General features: G+C 45.7%; 1 protein-coding gene across 4 annotated transcripts in view; it reads left to right on the top strand.

Moving 5' to 3' along the window:
• The first annotated feature begins 1347 nt into the window (after positions 1 to 1347).
• The window catches only part of Auts2 (activator of transcription and developmental regulator AUTS2), a 1102310-nt gene continuing 1083724 nt past the window's right edge, over positions 1348 to 19933 (top strand). For all 4 annotated transcript variants that reach the window (XM_041648369.1, XM_041648371.1, XM_041648370.1 and 1 more), the window contains exon 1: positions 1348 to 3103. In XM_041648369.1, the coding sequence (XP_041504303.1) occupies positions 2795 to 3103 (309 nt within the window). In that variant the 5' untranslated portion in view covers positions 1348 to 2794. The remainder of the gene's footprint in view (positions 3104 to 19933) is intronic.

Below are 19933 nucleotides of genomic sequence, written 5' to 3' on the forward strand. Positions count from 1 at the left end.
AGTATAGATCAATTCCAGTGCCCTGAAAAACGCACAGCTATTTTATTCAGAGAGGCTGGTAGCTTTGGTTGATCGATTCTGGGCTGTAGTCAGCTCTTTAATACAACTTTTTATAAGCATCAGTTACATTGCGCTGGAAAACGCGGGGAAGCCACCTCCGCTCCACCCTCCTGCAGCTAAACAGTAAATGAAGCCTGTAGCGATAGGGATTGCGGTTTGTAGTCCAAAGGGTCCTCAGGTTGGGGCTTCCCCGGGCTAATCAGTGCCCCACTCCAGGTTCAAGTACGATCTCTGGCAGCTCCAAAGCGGCTAGCAGGTCCCCATAGGGTCCCCTGCAAGGAGACGAAAGGTGGAGGCCTGGGGACACTCGGGTTCAGGGGCACTCAGGCATGCAGTGCAGTGTTCCTCCACGCAGGCGGGGAAAAGTTTTCAACTCTTGCCTGTTGGCTGTCTCGCTGCGCCTGGACGCAGCCCTGGGCCGCCCTTCTTGCACCCTCGCCCTTCGTCCCTAAGGTGCACCCTCTTTGGGGGCCAAGCTTTGGCACCTCCTCCCGCTGCACGCACTTTTCGCACTGTGCCCGCGCGCGCACAGGCACGCGCAGGGAAAACACCTAGAGGTACTTCAGAGGAGTTAGCCCAGCAAGGGCTTCAGGAGTGCAGATGAGGGACTCCAGGAGCAAGTGTCCGGAGAAAGGTGCCCGGCACGCGTGCGCGCGAGCGAGCGTCCTCCGTGCGTTTGGCGGGATGTCGGGGCAGCTTCCATGCCCTCGAACTTCAACTCCACACCGGCCCGTGACCGACCCCTCCACAAATACCCCACAGCCTCTGGAGACCCCTTCCGCCCCCAAGTGCGCAGGCCCGGCCGCCCCAGCGCGCATGCCCTGGGCTCGTGGAGCGGTGGCCAGCCCCTCAGCCTTTTTGCTTTCTCCACACTCTACAACTAGGGGAGGGGGCGGGTCACGTGATCCAGCCGGGCCTGAGGCGCGCGGGAGGAAGGGGGACGGGAACGCGCACGGGAGACAGAGTGAGGCGCGAGGGGGAGGGGCAGTCCTCGGGAGCGCGCAGCTAGTGGTGCATGAGTGGAAGGGGCGGTCCTCGGGAGCGCGCCCTGGGGGGGGGGTGAGGCGTGAGAGGTTCCCGGGAGTCCGCGAAGGGGAAGGGGCGGCCCTCGGGATCGCGCCGAGTGAGGTGCGAGGGGAGGGGGGTTAGCTCTCGGGAGCGCGTGGAGAGCCAGGAGGGCGGTCCTCGGGAGCGCGCGCAGAGCGAGGCGCGAAGAGGGCGGTCTTCCAGAGCGCTCTAGCTGGAGCGCGCGTGCAGGAGAGAGAGGGGGAGAGAGAGCGAGAGACCGCAAGCGGGCGGGCGCGGGGCTGGGCCGAGGCGGGCGGCGGCGGTGGGCCGGCCGGAGGGGGAGGAGCGGGCGCTGTGTGAGCAAGGCGGGCGGAGGATGAGGCCGTGCCCGGGCTCTGGCTGCAGCCGCCCAGGGACACGCCGTGCACCCTCGGGCTCGGGGCTCTGGCGTCGGCGGCTGTGGCAGCGTTAGCTGCGAGCGAGTGAGCGAGTGAGCGAGCGGCATCTCCCAGCGCTTCTTCCTCAGGCGGGGCGACGCGAAGAAGAGGCAGCGGCGGCGGCGGCACCACACCGGTGTATCTCGGTTTGGAGACTGCTCTTTGCTTTCCTCATTGACTGACTCACCCCCCTCCTTTATAATTTTTTTTTTGGAGGAAGGGTGACCTCTGGAACTGGGGGTTGGGGGGAAACCTACAATTTGTGTGTGTGTGTGCGTGCGTGCATGTGTATGTGAGGAGGGGGTCGGTGGCACGCGCCAGGCTTTGCAATTCTTCTCTTCTTTCATCTTTTTCTCCTCCTCCCCACCTCGAAGACCGAAAAAAAAGGGCAAGGAAAAAATCCCACAACTGCTCTAGCGTCCTCCTCCTTCCCTTCCTCCTTTCCCCCGGCAACCTCTATCTCCGCTCGTGATTGCCTGGTTATGCTCCCCTCTCTGGGGGGTCTCGCCCCTGTCTGCTCGCTCCCCAGCCCTGGCTTCCCTTGGATACATTTCTTAAAAAAAGAATTGGGAGCCCGGGAGTGAGTTTTTCTGCGAGGCGTGTGTGTGAGAGGAGGAGGTGTGGGGTGTTTTCCTGCACGAGGGGGCGGGTGAAGTTCATTGCCACCCACCCCTCACTTCACCGTGACCTTTTCGGACCTCGGGGTTTCTTTCTTTTTTTAAATTGGGGGTAGGGGTCTCTAGAGAAAGCGAGAAGCAAGGCGATTTCGGTGGTGGGGAGAGAGCATGGCCGCGGGGAGGGCTTCCCCAGTCTCTTGATCAAAGCATTCCGCTATTCTGATTTATTGCCTGCTTGGTGAGTTATTTTTTTCCCCCCTTTCCTCTGTAAAGGAGACCTGTGTGTTCAGCCATTACTTTGCTCGGCTCTGTTCGCAGGCATCTCCGACCCTCGGTGCAGAGGGGAGCCCCACACTTCGCCCTCTCGCTTCCCAGTCCCTCCCTCCCCGTCTCCCCGCCCCTTCCCCCTTTTTTTCTTTCTTTTTTCCCCCTGCCCTCCCTTCTTCTTCTTCTTCAGCTTTTTTTTTTTTTTTATTCTCCCAGCCTCCTTCCCCGCGCCCTTCCTCGCGGCTGGAGGGAAAAGCCCGTGCAGGAGGAGGAAGGGCTCGGTGTCAATTTTTTTCTTCTTGGTGTGTGTGTGTGTGTGTGTGTGTGTGTGTGTGTGGCCGCGGCCCGAGCCTGTGGCGCGCGGGTAGGCAAACGGGGAAGATCCCCGGCGCGATTAAAAGAACCATGGATGGCCCGACGCGGGGACATGGACTCCGGAAAAAGCGGAGGTCGCGATCACAGCGAGACCGGGAGAGACGCTCCCGGGCCGGGTTAGGAACCGGTGCGGCGGGCGGTGGAGGAACCGGCCGGACCCGGGCTCCCTCGCTGGCTTCATCGTCGGGCTCCGACAAGGAAGACAATGGAAAGCCCCCATCCTCCGCCCCGTCCCGGCCCAGACCCCCGCGGAGGAAGCGCAGAGAGTCCACCTCAGCCGAAGAGGACATCATTGATGGATTTGCCATGACCAGCTTTGTTACTTTTGAAGCGCTGGAGGTAAGGGGGGACCCCCTTTCCCGTTCACCCCATGGTTTCCTTTTATGCATGACACCCCCCACTCGGCTGCACCCCGGTTTTCTTGCCTCCCCCGCCGCGCTCGAAGCTGTCTGTCTCGGCCGAGGTCTTATTGTTGGGTGTGGGGTTGTGTGTGGGGGAAGCTGGGGGCAGATAGGCAGCAAGGAGGGAATTGCCAAGCGGTGTGCCTGGTCTGGTCTTATACTGGTTTCGTTCTTGTCCAGCTTGCCTTTCCCTTGCGCCCCCTTCTGCACCCCCACCTCCCTCCACAGCAGATGGGTGGAAAGAAAGGGGTTCGGGCATCACAACAATGCGCCCCCCTTCTTCACGGATGGCTCTGCCCCCACTCCTTTCCTCCTCATCTCCCTCCCCAATCATGGCTTCTTGGCTGGTGGAAGTCTCTGCTTGGGTTTGGGGCGCCTGTGGACGGTTCTCTGTGTGCTTTCTCCAGAGCCATATGTTCCCATGCTTGTGTGTGTGTGTGTGTGTGTGCGCGCGCGTGTGTGTGTGTGTGAGGCTGTCTAGTATATGCCTTTTCTGGATGTCCTGGGCACCAGAGGCTGATAGGGTTTTGTGGCTTTTCTGCACCCCCTCCCCTTTTTTGGTGAAGCTGGGTAAGGGGGCGTTTTCTCCTTGTTGGGAGAAAGGAGGGAGGAGGGGAGAAGAGGAAAGGATGGAATATCTTTCTGTATTTTGCATGGGGCTTTCTTGCAGAAAGGGTTAATGACAGTATTATCCGCACACATACATTTATTTGCGTGTGGTGTGTTGCTGTGTGTGTGTGTGTGTGTGTGTGTGTATACATGAGCAATTTAGTTGAAGGACAGAAGAAGGTACACCAGGGAGGACTGGTAGGAAGCAGGAATAAAATCCTAGCTGACTGCTGGAGGGCTTGTCACCAATTGTCCCTCTGCTTTTTTTTTGTATGTGCCCCCCCCCAAGTGATTTGCTTTGTGTATGTGTTTGTGTGTCTTTCTTTATTCCTTAGGCACCTGCAGGCAGCCTTGATTTTTCAAATGCACATTTTCCTGTCTGCTAAGAGGCTCCTGGGGTATGTGTGTTTGTGTATTTGTTGGATGGAAGGAGTGGAGGGAGCCCGTCTAGGGATCACAGAAAACTATCTGTGCCTGGGAAAATCTGCTTTGGTGCTAGGACTGGTCATTGGTTTTTATAAATTTAACTGCTTTCTTTCCCCTCTGTCTCCCTTTCCCCACCCTCAAGACACACAATCACACACAGGAGGTTTTGAGATTCTGCTGGGTTGGTCCAGCACACAACCAAGATAGAAGTTGGTTTCTAGCCTTTCATTGCACCTGACATAATGGTTTGAGGAAACTTTTCCCTTCCCTTTATTTATTTATTTTCGGGCTGTTATTGTGGTATTGTTTCAGAGGGGCCAAAGCAAGCCTTGTTAATGAGAGCTTGGCTCTTGCATGCACTGACTAAAGGTTCAGGATGTTGGTTCTAGAGATGTGTTTGGATTTCAAGTTTGAGTATTTTTAAAAATACGGTGGTCTTCCTGTCAGTGTTGTTCACTTCCATAAAGTGCTTGTGGCTGGGGTGACGGTGGCGAGTAGTGGCCAGTGGCTCCTGGATGGGGAGGAAGGAAGGGACAGGGATGACAGTGGTATTGGTGGTGACCAGAGATTTTGATGCTGGTACATGAGTTAATCGTTGGTTTTAGAGTTGGTCATCTCTGGGCTTCTAAGTGTTGCACGTCACCATTGAGGATGATTATAGCCATGGTTTTTATAACTTTGCAAAGGTGGATGGGTACTGCAGTGTGACCTCTTTCTTGTTTTAAAATGGGAATTGAAACGGCATCATGTATCCTAAGAGAATGCTGCCTGGATTTTGGCACAGCAAGGCTGCCTGTGGTTGCTGAAGGAAAGAACTTGTAAAAGCTGCTTAGAAGTGGTTCTGCTCTCTGGGTAGTTGCCATGCCCTGCTGGGTGGCCCCTCTTAGCCAGCAAGAGGGGGCCCCTGTCTGCTCATCATCATTGTTGAGGGCCAGGTGGAGATGGAAGTAAGTTATGCATTTGTTTTGTGTTTGAAGTAACTGTTGGACTTTATCTTTTGACAGAAAAATATGCCTGTTCCCGTTTTTTTAAGCTTTAAAATATTTAAAGGAGACCAAGTTCAAAATGTACCTTGAATACCATTTCTTTCTGTGCTGCAATTGACGTCTCAACTACTTCACTAGACATAAAACCTAGGTTAATTTGGTTAGCCGAATGCTATGATACTCTCACGTTTACCATAAAATCACATACGTAGTGGTGCTTTGGTATAAAGGGTCTAACTTTTAAAAAATATACATTAAATTCCTATGAGAAAGTAGACAGGACAGTAGAACTCCAGTGCATTCAACACCCCGGTTCAACAACTGGCATTTCACATCTGCTGCTTCTGTAGTTCACTGAGCTCCCTCTCACCTTGCAGACCTGCTGTGATGGCACCTGTGAATAATTCTGTATGAAGCTCTGGCGTATAAATGATTCAGATGGCTTAAGAAATCCCCACAGCACCATTGTCTCTCTTCAGTCAATTAACAGTTCTCTAGTATTATATATTCTGGTCGGTCACATTTTCAGAGGCTCAATTCTGTCTTTTTAGAAAACATGTTAATAAACCTATTAAAACCATGCAGTGACAGATAAAAGTCACCATATTTGCCTTTTTGGTGGGGGTTGGGGGTGGGTAAGTGTGTCTTGTGTATTGGCTGTTAGCACTCTGTGTCCACATCGGTCGGTCAGAACCTAAACTCGTCATGACTGCTAGAGTCTCTGATGCCCATTACACTAAACTTGCAAGGTTTCCTGAACTATCACCAAGAAGTGTGAAGGCTTATGAGGGAAGTGGGCAGTTGAACTATGAACTTGGATAGAGATGTGTGCTAGGAGTGTGTAAGTGCTAAGAATGATCACAGATACCAAGAGTAACTCTGAACACATGCTTGTGTTTATAAATGAGAAAAATCTTTGCCATGAATCGTCAAGGTGGCTCTTGGTATGATGTTATGATAAAGAAGCCAGAGATTCTGGCTTGGACGGTCAGGCTTACAATTTAGAACACCAGTTTAGAGCCATTTCAGGCAGGTGGTAGATCACATACTACTTAGGTTGTGCACTGAAACACTGACTCCCAGATTTTGTCCTTAGTAACTTCTTGGTGGCTCGCTCTTTCCTTCCTTCCTTCCTTCCTTCCTTCCTTCCTTCCTCCCTCCCTCCCTCCCTCCCTCCCTCCCCCCCTCCTCCTCCTCCCTCCCTCCCTCCCTCCTTCCTTCCTTCCTTCCTTCCTTCCTTCCATGAAGAAGCTCCTGATAATGGACTATTTGGATATGAATACTTCCAGACCAGCTATGGCTTTACAGACACTAGATGAAAAGTAATAAGCCTAATGGCAGCCTGTAATTTTATGCTTATTCTTTGAAATGGTTAGATTTTTATTTAAGAAGATGGAAGCTCAGAGGACAGCTTGGCATCTCCCACATGTTATAAGCCGCGAAACTGGCTGAGGTAGTTGCATATTCTGCAGGGACACTTGTCTTGAGTAATTGTGCCCTGAAGTTCAAGTGTGTGATTACAAAGAGTCTCATGATAGAAGATAAGAGGGTAGGTGAGGAGGCTAAAGTTGAGCGGTGTGTTCTCATTACACAGTTAAGGAGCAGAAGTACCATTTAGAAACAGTATTGCATGTTTGGGTACTCTTTGGGTGTTAAGATGAGGGCAAATAACCTCTAAATGTGTTTCAGTTTTGGGGGGTGGGCAGGATCTTGCTCTGTATGTAGCACAGGCTGGCTTTGTAGATTCAGTAAAATTTTCCTGCTCCAGCCTCCAGAGTGCTGGGGTTAGAGGCACGTGTTACCCCACTTGGCATTTGTCTCTCTCTCTCTCTCTCTCTCTCTCTCTCTCTCTCTCTCTCTCTCTTTAACAGGGTGGCTTCTAGGAATCAAAGTATAAATGGGAAATGCTGATAGCCTGGTACTGACAGCATGCACTGGTGTATCAGCTATGGTGCTTTTCAGAATTGTGTAGGTTTCTGTTAGGAAGCCATGGGTATCCTGGCTGTAAATTTAACTTTACAAATCAGTTATTTCTCATCCTATACCTCTTTGTAGCTTGGGTGTTTCTTTTGGTACAGCTGACCAGAGGGAAAGAAAGATGACCCTGGTAGACTTAGGCAGACAAGAGCTCTGCTGGTGCTGCAGTGTTCTGAAAAGGGAGGGCTTATTTCTGGTGTGTAGAGGGTCACATCCAGGCTTTCCTCAGACCCTCGCTTCCTGGTTCTGCTTCAGGGCTCACCCAAGTGTCAGTAGTCTTCTAAGTCTGTTAGATGGAATTTGACAGACTTATCTGTTAGGTCTAGTAGGCGCTAGTAACTTATTTTCAAAATTTAATTTATTAAGTTTATCATGTTCTTTGTGCCACTCAGTAGATATTTATGGAGTGCTTAATATGTACAAGGCAGTAGTAGCATGAGTAGCCTACAGTGTTTATAATGTCTTGAAGAAGGATGCAATTTAGCTGATAACTTACATCTGACACTTGCAAAATAATTTTGAAACAGGTACTTGAATAATATTAACTAAAGACTTTTAGAGAGAAGATAGGGAGAAAAGTTGAAGTGTTCAAAAGGTATTGTGTGTGTGCGTGTGTGTGTTGAGGCATGTTCTCATGCACTCTAGGCGGGCTTCAAACTTACTGGGTAGTGGAGAATGACCTTGAACTTCTGATATTCTTGCTTTCACCTTCAGAGTGCTGGGGAAATAGCTTTGTACCTCAACTACTAGTTTGGCTGTGCTGAGAATTGAACCCAGGGCTTTGTGTATACTGTCTACTAATTGAACTCCATTCCCAGTCCTTGAGAAGTCCTCCTGGAAAAGATGAGTCCTAGAAGGGTGTAGTGATTGGTAGATGAGGTAGTAGCAAGGGGAGAGCTTTCTAAAGGATTATTGAAGGCTACACAGGGGAAGACCATTAAGAAGACACTGAGTGGTTAAGATCAGGGGCCGCTGAGGAAGGCTGATAGGAACGTGTACAATAGTAGTGAAGTTCTTGTTAGGGACCAGGAGACCCACCAGCCATACTTAGCCTTTCTAAATAGTTGTCTGTGCCTCCTTGGGAAGCCACCTTCTAAAAGTGTCCTTACCCTCCCTTCTCTGTTAATGGAGAGATGGAGACTAGGTTATAGTGAATTTCTCAGGCTGGAAAGGAACAGAGCTTTTTCCAGGTTTCTCATAGGTTGTGTTTGAGACTGAAGCAGGATGATCTGCTTTCAAATATGTTTTAGCACCACTTGTTCTTGTAGAATTAAAAGTCTTTATTATATGAGTGTGAATTTGGATCATGGGGGAGGAGGTAGTGACTTATCTCCTAAATCTCTCTGGCCACGGGGCTGTGCAGTTGTGTCAGCATTGTAGCCATAAGCCAGTCTGGAGAATGGCTTAAGGTCTCAAAGAACTCATTCCAGATCTTGGAGTTTGGTGATTTCTGAGGGTAGGATGATGGGGGTGATGGTAGAAGTCAGGAATGGCAGGTGAGGGAGAGATATTAAGAGAGATGTTCCTTTCTTTTTCTGATCCCTTTTCTGCCTCATGTCAGCTGTCTCCCTGATTTTTTTCTCAACCCACCAAGAGGTGAGTATTGGTGAATGGTTCTCATTAAAGACTCTTTCTCAGCGTGACAGCTGCTTTGATTCCCAGGCCAGCGAGTTGCCCTCCAGCCAATATGTTTTATCTCCTTGTGGTCCCTTCTAAGAAGTTTCATGTATTGCTGCTTTTTAGCCACCTGGAAAAGAAGGTTGGGATGAGAAAGGAATTTGACACTGGTGTTAAAACAAGGGTTTGGGATTAGCTGGCTTGCTAAAGCGCACAGAGTGGTAATTCAGAGGGTCAGAGCATCTCTCGTTCTGTGGGTGTGGATTGCAGTCTTTCTTGCTTGTTTCACTTTCTGCCTTGTGAAGTTTGGCTGTGAGGTTGCTGAGTGAAAGAGGTCACGTCCCAGCATTTCAGTTCTGAACAGTGTACATAACTCTGTGATCTGAGGACTTTCTGAGTGATGGAAAAAAGGAAGCGTGTGAACTGCATGTGTGTAAATGAACACAAGCTTTTTTTTTTTTTAATGTATTTGCTGAACTCTATTTCACTCTTTCGAGGCAAAGCTTCACTGGAGGGGGCTTTGTGTGAGGGGAATTGGAAGGATGGTTCTCTCTGATTCTTGTTAGTTGTGGAGATTAACTGCTGTAGCCATTTTGGGCAAGATACAAATGATTCAGTAGACTTAAAAATGTGGGCCATGAAGTTAGTGATAGGTTCTGAGAGCTGTGTTCTTTTGACACCTAGTTGGAAAAAGGTTGAACAATGGAGTTAGGGGGCAGAGTGGGTAACTCCGTGTTAAAGTACTTGCTTAGCATGTGCAAGGCTCTGGGTTCAGTCTCCCAGCATTGCACCAAACAAACAAAAACAAAGCATTTGATTTAGGGAGTTCAAAACAAACCCTGAGTAGTTTGTTGTGGTAGATTCTGGGACTCTTGTATATAAAACTTTTTTTTTTCTTACACTGTTGAAAATAAACAGTGATTATTTAGTTTGAGAGAATGTTGTTAAGATTAGAAGGTACTCACACACAGAAAATGACTGTTGGGAGTAGATCGTGTAATAATCTGGATCCCAAGGATTGTGTGTGATTTGGAAGTCCTCTGATGAGAAGGTCAACAGCTCTTCCTGATGAAAGCTGCACTTCCTAATGAAAGGTGCATGCGTGTGTGTGTGTGTGTGTGTGTGTACAGGTACATATGGGTGTGCATAGCTGCTGAGGGTGAATTTCCATCATTTTACCCTGTCCTGATAGTGTATATTTACAATACACTAAGTGTAGTTTCACTGTATTGAAGTGAAGAAGTAACATCTTTTTAACACTTCCCTTGCACTCCAGGCTTGGGGTTACACCCAGTACGCTATAGATTTAGGAAAACCACTTGGTAAAAGGATGGCAGTCTCTTATTTGATGGCAACATAAAAAACTCAAGTAGATTCAAAACTGTGGAAATCAGAAAGAAGACTGAAGAAGTTAGGTAAAAATCAAGCCCAGGGGACCTAAAAAAACAGTTTGGGAGATACTGTTAGCGAGGGCAGAGCACTTCTAATACATGGTCTCGAACTTTGTCATGAATGTAGGTCTTGTGTCGGTGCACCCAGTCCCTCTAGAAGTGGGGACTTAGAAGAATTTATGAGGGACGCTCTTAAGTGTGTCCTCTTTCCCCTTCTGAACTATTTCTTCACATCATTTAAATCCCCCTGCAGAACAAGGGGTTATTTCTTGTTTTTTCTTTTCTCCGTATCAGCCAGTAAGCACCATTGCAGGGTCACAAAGAGTAGGTTGGTCCCCTCCCCCCATTGCTTTAGTAGCTGCAGGTGGGAATGAGTGGTTTTATATCATGCTTCAGCTTTTTCTTACTTAGGAAGGGTCTGTGTCAGTGCAGGCTTCTATGTCCTGTTTAAGTCTCCAATTCCATGTACTTTTAAGGGGACCTGGAACGTGAACTCATGTGAAATGCTTATTTCTTTCACACGCTGATTTCAGGGTCCCGTTGCATTACCCACCACCCACCCACTCTCTACCTCCCTGCTTCCTGCTTCCTTCCCCTCACCGAAATAGAGTCATCAAAAGTAGGAATACAGATGATAAAATGGAAAGTGTCTGGGAGTTGTGACTGAAATGTCAAAACCTTAGCATTCCTACGTTTTCGTTATTTGAGCATTGACCGTCTGAGGTACTCTGGTGTTATTAACTGTGGGTTAGAGAGTTGCCTGTGCTGTTCTAGTTTATACTTGTGATCTTAGCTCAAATCAAACTAATACATGCTAAATACAAACAAAATATTTAATAACTTATTTATTTATTTATTTTTTTCAAGACAGGGTTTTGCTGATAAATATTTCTCTAATACTTACTGTCATTCTGGCTTGTTCCTGAACCTCATAGTGGCATATGTTCTTGGTATCAGGACTTTGGTAAAACCTGGGTGCAGTAAGAATTAGAGCCACAGAGGAGAAGGAGGAAGTTTATCGTGTTCATGAGTGACAGTAACGGCTAATAAGGGTGAGGATTAAGTTTCGTCCGCAGAGCTTCCTTCTAAAAGTACTGTGTAGTAGGTAGTAACTGGGCCACCACCTACAAACAGAGACTGTGACCCTTGGTTGTGCAGCCGAGATCTGATACTTCCAACTGCAGCTAAACTCTGAATCCTAAAATAAACCATTGCTAGGGTCAAGTTGTAGTGATAAGTGGGAAATGTCATTTTCCTTGTTGTCCCTACACTTACCCTTTGGAGCCACAAAGCAACCCTTATTTTTGGTATTTGTAGTTTCTGAGGGTTGTGATATTTTAGAACGTAAAGGGCCTTAATAGACATCACCCAGTACTGTAGCTATCCCTCAGTTGTTATGCTGAAAAAAAAGTTCATTTCTCTTTCTCTTTTCCCCTTCTGTGTTTCTCTTGTTCCTTCTTCCTCCCTCCCTTCTTCTCCCTCCCTTCTTCTCCCATCTTGTTTTTCCAGAGACAGGATCTCACTTTGTGGCCCTGGCAAGTCTTTAACTCCTCATGTAGACCCAGTTAGCCTCAAACTCACGGAGATTCAGTTGCCTCTGTCTCCCAAGGCTGGGATCAAAGGTGTGGGATACCACACCTGATACCCCTCCACCCTGCTTTTAGTGTCTTTGCCACTGTTGGCTAAAGGTTATTAATTTAGTGAACCACTTCCCATAGTTAAAAATGAAGGGGGAAAACACACACACACACACACACACCACTCATTTCTTCTGTAGTTGACAAGAATTTGGTGATTGTGTATGTAAATTCTTTACTTCTTGATTTAGTGTTCTCTGCAGTTACTTTAGAAAATTAGAGCTCCATCTTTAGGAGGAATTATCTTAAAATTAGGGCCTAACCTTGTCCTGAGTAGCCTTTGGATCCATTTCACGCCACATCTGGAGGCTGTGCTTCTGAAGAACATTGGTGTTCTTTGCACAGACAATGTCCCTAGCGGTAAAGTTCTTTCTGCCCCTCATTTTTTTTTTTTTTTTTTTTTTTTGCAAGTGGAACCGGCTCTCAAGGATTAACTGATCTGTTCCAGATCACACTGGGAGTTAAAGGTCCCAGCTGTTCCTCAATGAAACTAGGAGACTATTTTCCCTTATTCTTGGTGAGTGCAAGGATTGGGAATAAGGGAAGAAAGTTCTGTTTTTTAAGTCAGAGCCTCAGTAGCCCCAGTTGGCCTAGACATTTCTGTGTAGTGTAGGATGACTTTGAACTCCTGAACCTCTTGCCTCTACTTTGAGTTCTGGCATTACAGGTGTGCACTACAACCCTAGTTTATGTGCTGAATCTCGGGCTTTGTACATGGTAGGGAAACAGTCCGCCGACTGAGGTATATCCATATCCCGTAAGAATGCTTTTCAAAACCAAAATCAGTAGGAACACCCATGGAACATCCTATTTTTTTCCTTAATAATATTTTGTTTGTTACTTAATTTCAAGAACCTTTAAAAACATTCTTCCCCCATCCCACATGCTCCCATAGTAGTATATTACCTTGAAATTTATTGCCCCGTTTTATAGGTGTGTTTAAAAAAAAAAAACCCTTTCCCACCCTCCTGTAATGAAAGTATTAAGAAAAAACAAAACTATTACAGCGATACCGTGAGGCTTCTCATTCTGGAATGTCCAGCGGAAAGATAATTGCTTGGGTATAAGATGTTGTTGTGGCCTACTTTAACATCTTTAATTTTTTTTGAGTGGGGCTTAATTTATTTTCTTCAGAGTGTAACCTGGGGAAATTTAGAGCAGTTCCGTTCACCCTGGTAGCAGAATATATGCAACAGAACTTTGGAATGTATTTGAGATGAAGATTCAGACTTTCTTCTGAAGAACTCAAAATACAAGATTCACGTGATGTGCTGGCTAAGGCGTCTAGTCTGTTTATTGCTGAAGGAGGAAATTTATAACAACTGTTTGTCATGTGTGTATGTTTATAACCATTCATATAATGAAAAGAAGTTTTCACGGGATTGTAATAACATATCAAGATGGATGTAATTAAAACAGAAGCAGATTGACACCCTGAATTAAATGCAAACCAGAATCCAGCATACCTGTGCTTTGCGCCATTCTTATTTGCTGCAGGGGCAGTCAGCCAGATATGCAAATAAAAAGACATTGATGAATCTCTCTGGGTGTGTATGTGGTTGCAGAGAGCCCAACTATTTTATTAATCTTTTACCAAGCATTGTTTGGATTTGCAGCAATGATGGAATGTATTAATTTGGCAGACCAAATAGCCTAGGACCAGAATGTAGGAAATAATAAGAGGAAGACATGATTGATAGGTTGTCCCATAAATAACACATGCGACTGATAAAGGGGCCGAGTAATCTTTAGATCTGTGCTTAATGTCATTAATGGAGTTGTTAAACCAGGATGTTTGAGTTTGAACTTCAATCAGAGAGGCCTTGCCTCCCATTTAAAATGCAGACCTATCTCTAGTTATGCTCCCCGGACTGATCTGTTGACAAAATTGGTATAAATCGAATTTTTGTAAATTGGATCAGATGTCAGGGGGAATCTTGCTGTGAAAAATGAGTCCTTTTTACCAAGCATAGTGTTCCGTCTCTCTGCAGGGAAGCTGGGATTTTGGTAGTCACGTGTTCTAGTTTTATTTTGTTGTCGCGATGAAACACCCTGTCCAAAAACAACTTAGGGGGACCGGAGAGATGGCTCAGCTGTTAAAGGCTAGGCTCACAACCAAAATGTCAAAGAGCAACTCAGAGGGAACGATTGACTTAGCTTACAATTCCAGGTTATGGTCTATCATTAGGGAAGTCACAGTGGCATGGATTTCAGTGATCTGGGCATACCACGTCTACAGTTGATAGCAGAGAGAAACAAATGCACACATGCATGCTTGTATTTGGCTAGCTTTCTTTACTCTTACCGACTCAGGACTCCTAGCCTAGGCAGTGATGTTTCCCACATTCAAGGTGAATGAATCTTCCTACAGTCCATCCTGATTTAGATAATTCCTCAAGATCCAGGAGGAAAATGTTATTCTCAGGTGATTCTTGGTGGTAGCAAGATAATAGTTAAAAACTAACCCCGGGGAACTGAAAAGAGATGGCTCAGTGGTTAAGAGTGATTGCTGTTCTTGCCAGAATCTGAGTTCAGTTCCCAGTACTCACGTTGTACAGCTCATAACTGCCTGTGACTGCAGCTCCAGGGGACAGGACACCTGTGGTCTCTGAAAGCACCTGTGCGCACACACATACCCAGACACATACACACAATTAAAAACGATAAAAACAAAGCTCTAAAAACAACAATAACTAACCGTCACACCATGCTTCGTGCATGGCTTTCTCTGGGTCGCACCTCTTCATGTGTTCCTGCACCCCTGGAAGGAAGTGATTGCGAGAGTTTCATTTTTCTGTCCAGGTTTCATACCTCACTTGGTGTTGATGCTTCCAGCAGTAATTGATGGTGATTAGAATAAGCCCTTGTCATTCAGATCTCAGAGCTTGGTTTCCAAGTGCACGCTAAGGAGGACTTGTGGCTATGAATATGGAATATGATTTCCATATCTGTTCCATTGGGGAGTCCGGGCATGTCATAACCACTTCAGAGTCATGATTGTACAGAGAAACCCTAGCTGTAATTTTTCTATATGACAGTTCAGTCTTAAAATTGTAAGGATGCCAAAAGCAGGGCTGTCTGGTTACTAGGAAAGTCGAGGACATCTGTAATGCCTTGTTAAACGGGAGGAAAATGCTCTAATCAAAAACGCCTAATTATGCGCTCTCAACTGAAGGAAATATCCTTTACTAAATTTTTGGAATTTGTGTAAATGGAAGAAGCTGACCTCTAGATGAACAGTCTATTTTAATTTACTCTATTAAAAAAATTGCCCCTAACTGTGGTGTCATAAGGGTTTCATTTTATCAATTTGCTTTTATACTGTGTGTCAAAAAGAAAAAAAAAAGGAAGGTATTTTCAGAAATTGTCTATACCAGCATGAAGTTCTTGTTTTTCTTCTCTCTCTCACTCCCAGAGCATAGGAGGCCCCCAGAGGGGGTTTTTATTTCCAGATGTGAGCCTCAGAGAATATGTGCTAGCTGAGAGCTACCTAGGGGAGGGAGCAGATGATAATTGCCTCTGAGAGGCTAGGGGATAATTCAGCCTGAGTGCTGGGAGGTGAGATTTCACACCTGAATGTTGAAACCTGCTCAGTCAGAGAGTTGTGTTGTTTAATTTAAAAGGTTTCATTAGCCTGACACTGAAATGGACCAGATTGTTCTAGGTGAGCTCCAGTGCAAAGAAAATAATGGTTTTAAGATACTGAAGTATATTGTGTTTCCGTGGTTGAAAGTTGTCTTACCTAATACCTGAGAGTATCAAAAGCCATCTCCCCACTTGAATGTATGTCTCCCTTGACCACTAATTTGATAATTTAAATTTTGGGTGTATTGGTGTATGTAAAGTGAATGCACAAGTGTGTGCGTGCGTGTGAGCACGTGTGCATGCCTTATATGCGTATAGATGCTAGAGAAAGGTGTTGGGTGTCCTGCTTTACCACTCTTTGTCTTGTCCATTCCTTTGAGACAGGGTCTCTTTCTCGGTTACCCCGGAGTTAGGCTGGGAGTCAGCAAGCTGCAGAAATACCACAATACTGGAGTAAATGTGTCTGTGGTCACCTCTGGTGCTGGGGATTTGAACTCAGGTCTTCATGCTTTTACAACAAGTGCTCTGCCCACTGGGATATTTCCCGAGGTTCCTTGACCACTTAAAGTTTATTTTTGGAAATGCTGCTTTCCATCTTGAGTCATTCTAACTTCAAAATGTAACCCATCTTTTAAAAGTTCTTAACATTACCTTTATATACTCCCCCAGTGTGTGTGTGTGTGTCCGTGTCCATGCTTGAATGTGCACACAGAGGTCCAGAAGACAAATTTCAGGAGTCCTCTCTTTTCCACCATGCACATCCTGGAGATGGGATTCAGGTCATCAGGCTGTGATTCATTTAACTGAAATGTTACCTGTGTTCAGAATCACAGATGATAATAATAAATGTCATTAGTGGCACTGTATTCCTGATAATCTGAAGATTGGGACATGGATTAAGTCAGAGAGGTTTATTTACTTGTTTAGCTTTGGTAGCCTTTATTTCACCTTTCTGAAATGCTGTTCTTATGGACTGAGATCTTGGGGCCTAGTCTAAAGGAATTTTTGAAGTATTAAGTATGACAAGATATGCTTTGTGTTTTCTTTGGGAGCCAGTGGGAAGTTCGAGTGCTACTACTTTTTACTGTTCTGTGTGCTGTAATGACTTACTTACTGGGGCGGCGGCTGGGGGAGGGGGTGTCTCTCGGGGGGGAAAAAAGAGCCAGCATTTTCTCCGCGTATTTCTAATGTATTGTCTCATTTCCCTATGTTCTCTGTTGTTAGCCCCTGCATTCTCCCTGCATACATCCCTTAAGAGGTTTTTTTAAAGCTCTTAAAATTGTTGCTCTCTCCACTCGGTAATCCATGTAAAGTAGGCATTCAGTCGACGCTTATGTACTGTTGACCTATTTCTTAAAACAACGAAACCTTGAAAAGACATGTTTGAAAAGGGAGCTTCTGTAGTGCCTGCTCCGTGCCAGGCATTGTGTTCGCAGTTTCACATTCACTGTGCCCTAGGACGACGCTGTGGACAAAGGAATGAAGGCTGGTTTACAGTTGATGCAAGTCGTCAGCTCATCCAAGACCAAGAATGGCAGCAGTTTATGGCAGACTCGAAGGGCTGGGCTCCTCACTCTTTTACACTTCTTTTAAAAATATGGACTCGTTTTGTGAGAGCCTCAATGGGTCTCTGGTAGAGACCACGTTTGTTCCTCTTGCTGTTGATGAAAACTATCCTTGGTTATAAAGGATTTTCTATGTTTAATAGTAGTATTCAGGGCTGGGCAAGAACCATATACCTAATTGTTTGGGAAGTTGTTTTCTTTCTGACTTCCTGTCTGTCTTCTTTCTGTCTTCCTATCTTTCTTACGACCACCAGCCTCACCCCATTTGTGAACTAAAGATGGAATCCAGGGCACTGGCTGTATGCTGGGAAAACACTGGATCACTGAGCATCTTCTATTTTCTTTTTAAATGCTGACGCTTATGGGCTCGGGAGAAATCTCACTTGGTAGAGTGCTTGGCTGGCATTCAGAAGACCCTGGCTTGGATCCACATACATTGGTGTGATAGTATACACTGTAAACCAAGTGCTACGAAGGTGGACACAGGGAGTTGAAGTACGGTGTCAACCTCAGCCACATAGCAAGTTCAAGACCAGCCTGGGATACGTGAGATTCTGTGTCAAACAAACCAAAGTAACACAACAGCAAAATACAGAATCTTAAGAGTAATTGCTTCATATAGTTTGCTTGTGGTCTAGTTGGTGATGTTATTCCCTCTCTGCCTTATTAATTGTTTTTTGTGCTTTAAAACTGGCCTTAAATAACATTAGCAGATTGGGAAGGAATTGGTAGCCTGTCCAATGTTTCTGTGAATATAAACTTATTTTACTAACAGAGGCCTATGTTTTATTATTATTATTATTATTTTATTTTTGCCTGCTTTTAAACTACTGTCGGAAGTGGCACTTACTTCTCTTGGGAAGATAGTCCACAATAAAAGAGATCTTATTACTGGTGCTAGGTTTTATTTTATTTTATTTATTTATTTTTAAACTACAGGCACTCTATTCTTCCCTCATGAAAGACCATACTAAATAGCTCTTTGCTTTTCTTGATATCTATTTCTGGAAGATACCTGGTGACAGAGTCCATTATTCCCTTGCTATTGTTTCCTTTCATTATTCCAAGCACATTTTCAAATTGTTCTCTCTCCACCCAGTTGAGGTTTGTTTATACTACAAAGAGTATGCTAATGACTCTGGCTGTTAGATTGATTTTAATGGAAATCCCAACTGCATATAAAGTACTGTACATTATTGAGAATCTCCATCCTCAGCTCCCCTGGGCTAGGGTGCCCTTCTATCTAGTTCCTGTTCTAGGACCTGGCTAATGACCATCAGGTTGGGGACAGGTTAGTAGAAAGATATCCTGACCTCGTTATTCTCATGGGGCCTGACTTTTCAGAAGAGTATTTTTCTCTTTGATGAGAAGAAGCTGTTTGCTCCATCGTATTTCCAGATGGGCTGTTTTAACCCCCTCTTTCTAGCTACCTCAGTACACAGTTATTCCTTTTCACGTCTAAAATGGGGAAACAGTGGAATTACTTGTTTAGACAGTATAATTGCAGGGGATACCTCAGCCAGCCCACAACACACTCTGACTCTGAAAATCTGTTATAATAAGGAGCCACACCTTTAGGTCCAGGATTTCAAGGTGATTTCATACCCTTGATTTTACGTATGTGCAAACCACAAATTCTGAGTCACCTTACAGTTTGGTTCAGATCTAAGACTTGTAGAGACTGTGAATTCATTCTTTTGCTTCTCCTTGTGCCTTTCTTAGACTCTTTTGGGGATGTGTCCAATTAAGGAAACCATGAAGATGGGCAGCAGAGATGGGTGTCTTTCTTGGGTAGTGGGTATTCTCCGATTACAGATGTACATTACTGTTACATTGTGTGGATTTCCACATCTGCCACCCATATTTCAGATGCACATTTATTTCATTTAGTATGTCATACCTGGGATTAGGAACACAGAGAAATATGTCCACTTGTCCTGACTGGAAATTATGTTGTTGAAACACAGCCCATATGGCCATTGTAAAATGGTTACTACCGCATATAATTGCCTTCCTAACGATGTGCTTTGTCGTTACCTCCATTTTCCAAGAAGTGCCCCTGTAGCATGCTGAGAGCCACAGCATCATTAGGAAACATGGCATGCAAAAACACTCAGTCGTCTTTAGTTTAAGGATTAGATTACATGTCAGAGGATAGGTCACCATGCTTTGTAACCATGACTCTTACTTGGATCAGCTTACTGGTAGACTGGGTGGCAGATTTGTAAAGGCTCTGTTTCCTTGTTTTCTGAATATATTTTACTGCTTTGTTGCCGTTACGAGAAGGTTGGTGTCTCAGGAGTATTATCTCCACATGTTCGTGTCTTGTGTAGAGTTGTTTTTTTCTGGGATACTCCCTCAACCTCTCTTCTCCTGAATGCGAACACAAACTGTGAACACACAAAGAATGTGAACACAAAGATCAGTATCGGGGTGATTTCATTTGGGGTCATTTACATGAGAGGGGAAAGAGAAAAGGGGGTTAGGGAGGGAGGGAAAGAGTCTCTAACGAGTAAAATAAGAAGCCCATGCTGTACCTGCTGTATGTCATCCCTGTGTGTTGCTTAGCTCCACGTGGGTCCCGACTAGCTCTTCCGTATTAAAAAGGAGTGAGTCTCTAGAGGGTGTGGAAAGGATCACTACATGGGTCATCCTTTACCTTCCACCTTGTTTGAGCCCCAGTCTTTTTGTTGTGTATCTGCTGTGTACTTCAGGGTAGGTAGCCTACAGCCTCTATGATTGTCCTCCTGGTAGTCATGCTGGGATTATAGATACATGCACTGTGTCTTCAGCTTCTAAATGGGATCGGGGGTCCAAACTCAGGTTCTGAAGCTTCTGTGGCAAGGGCTTTCTGTCAAGCCATCCCGCTAGTCTTCAGGAATGAATTCTTTCTAGCATGGAGAGGATCAGTGTCAGATCCTAGAAAGATGGCTGTGAGGTAGGCTATAAAATAAAGGTGTACCAAGTCTGTCTTG

Source organism: Microtus oregoni, unplaced genomic scaffold, assembly GCF_018167655.1.
Source record: "Microtus oregoni isolate MIOR12 unplaced genomic scaffold, Mior012 000003F_ref0000135, whole genome shotgun sequence".
NCBI classification, from domain to species: Eukaryota; Metazoa; Chordata; class Mammalia; order Rodentia; family Cricetidae; genus Microtus; species Microtus oregoni.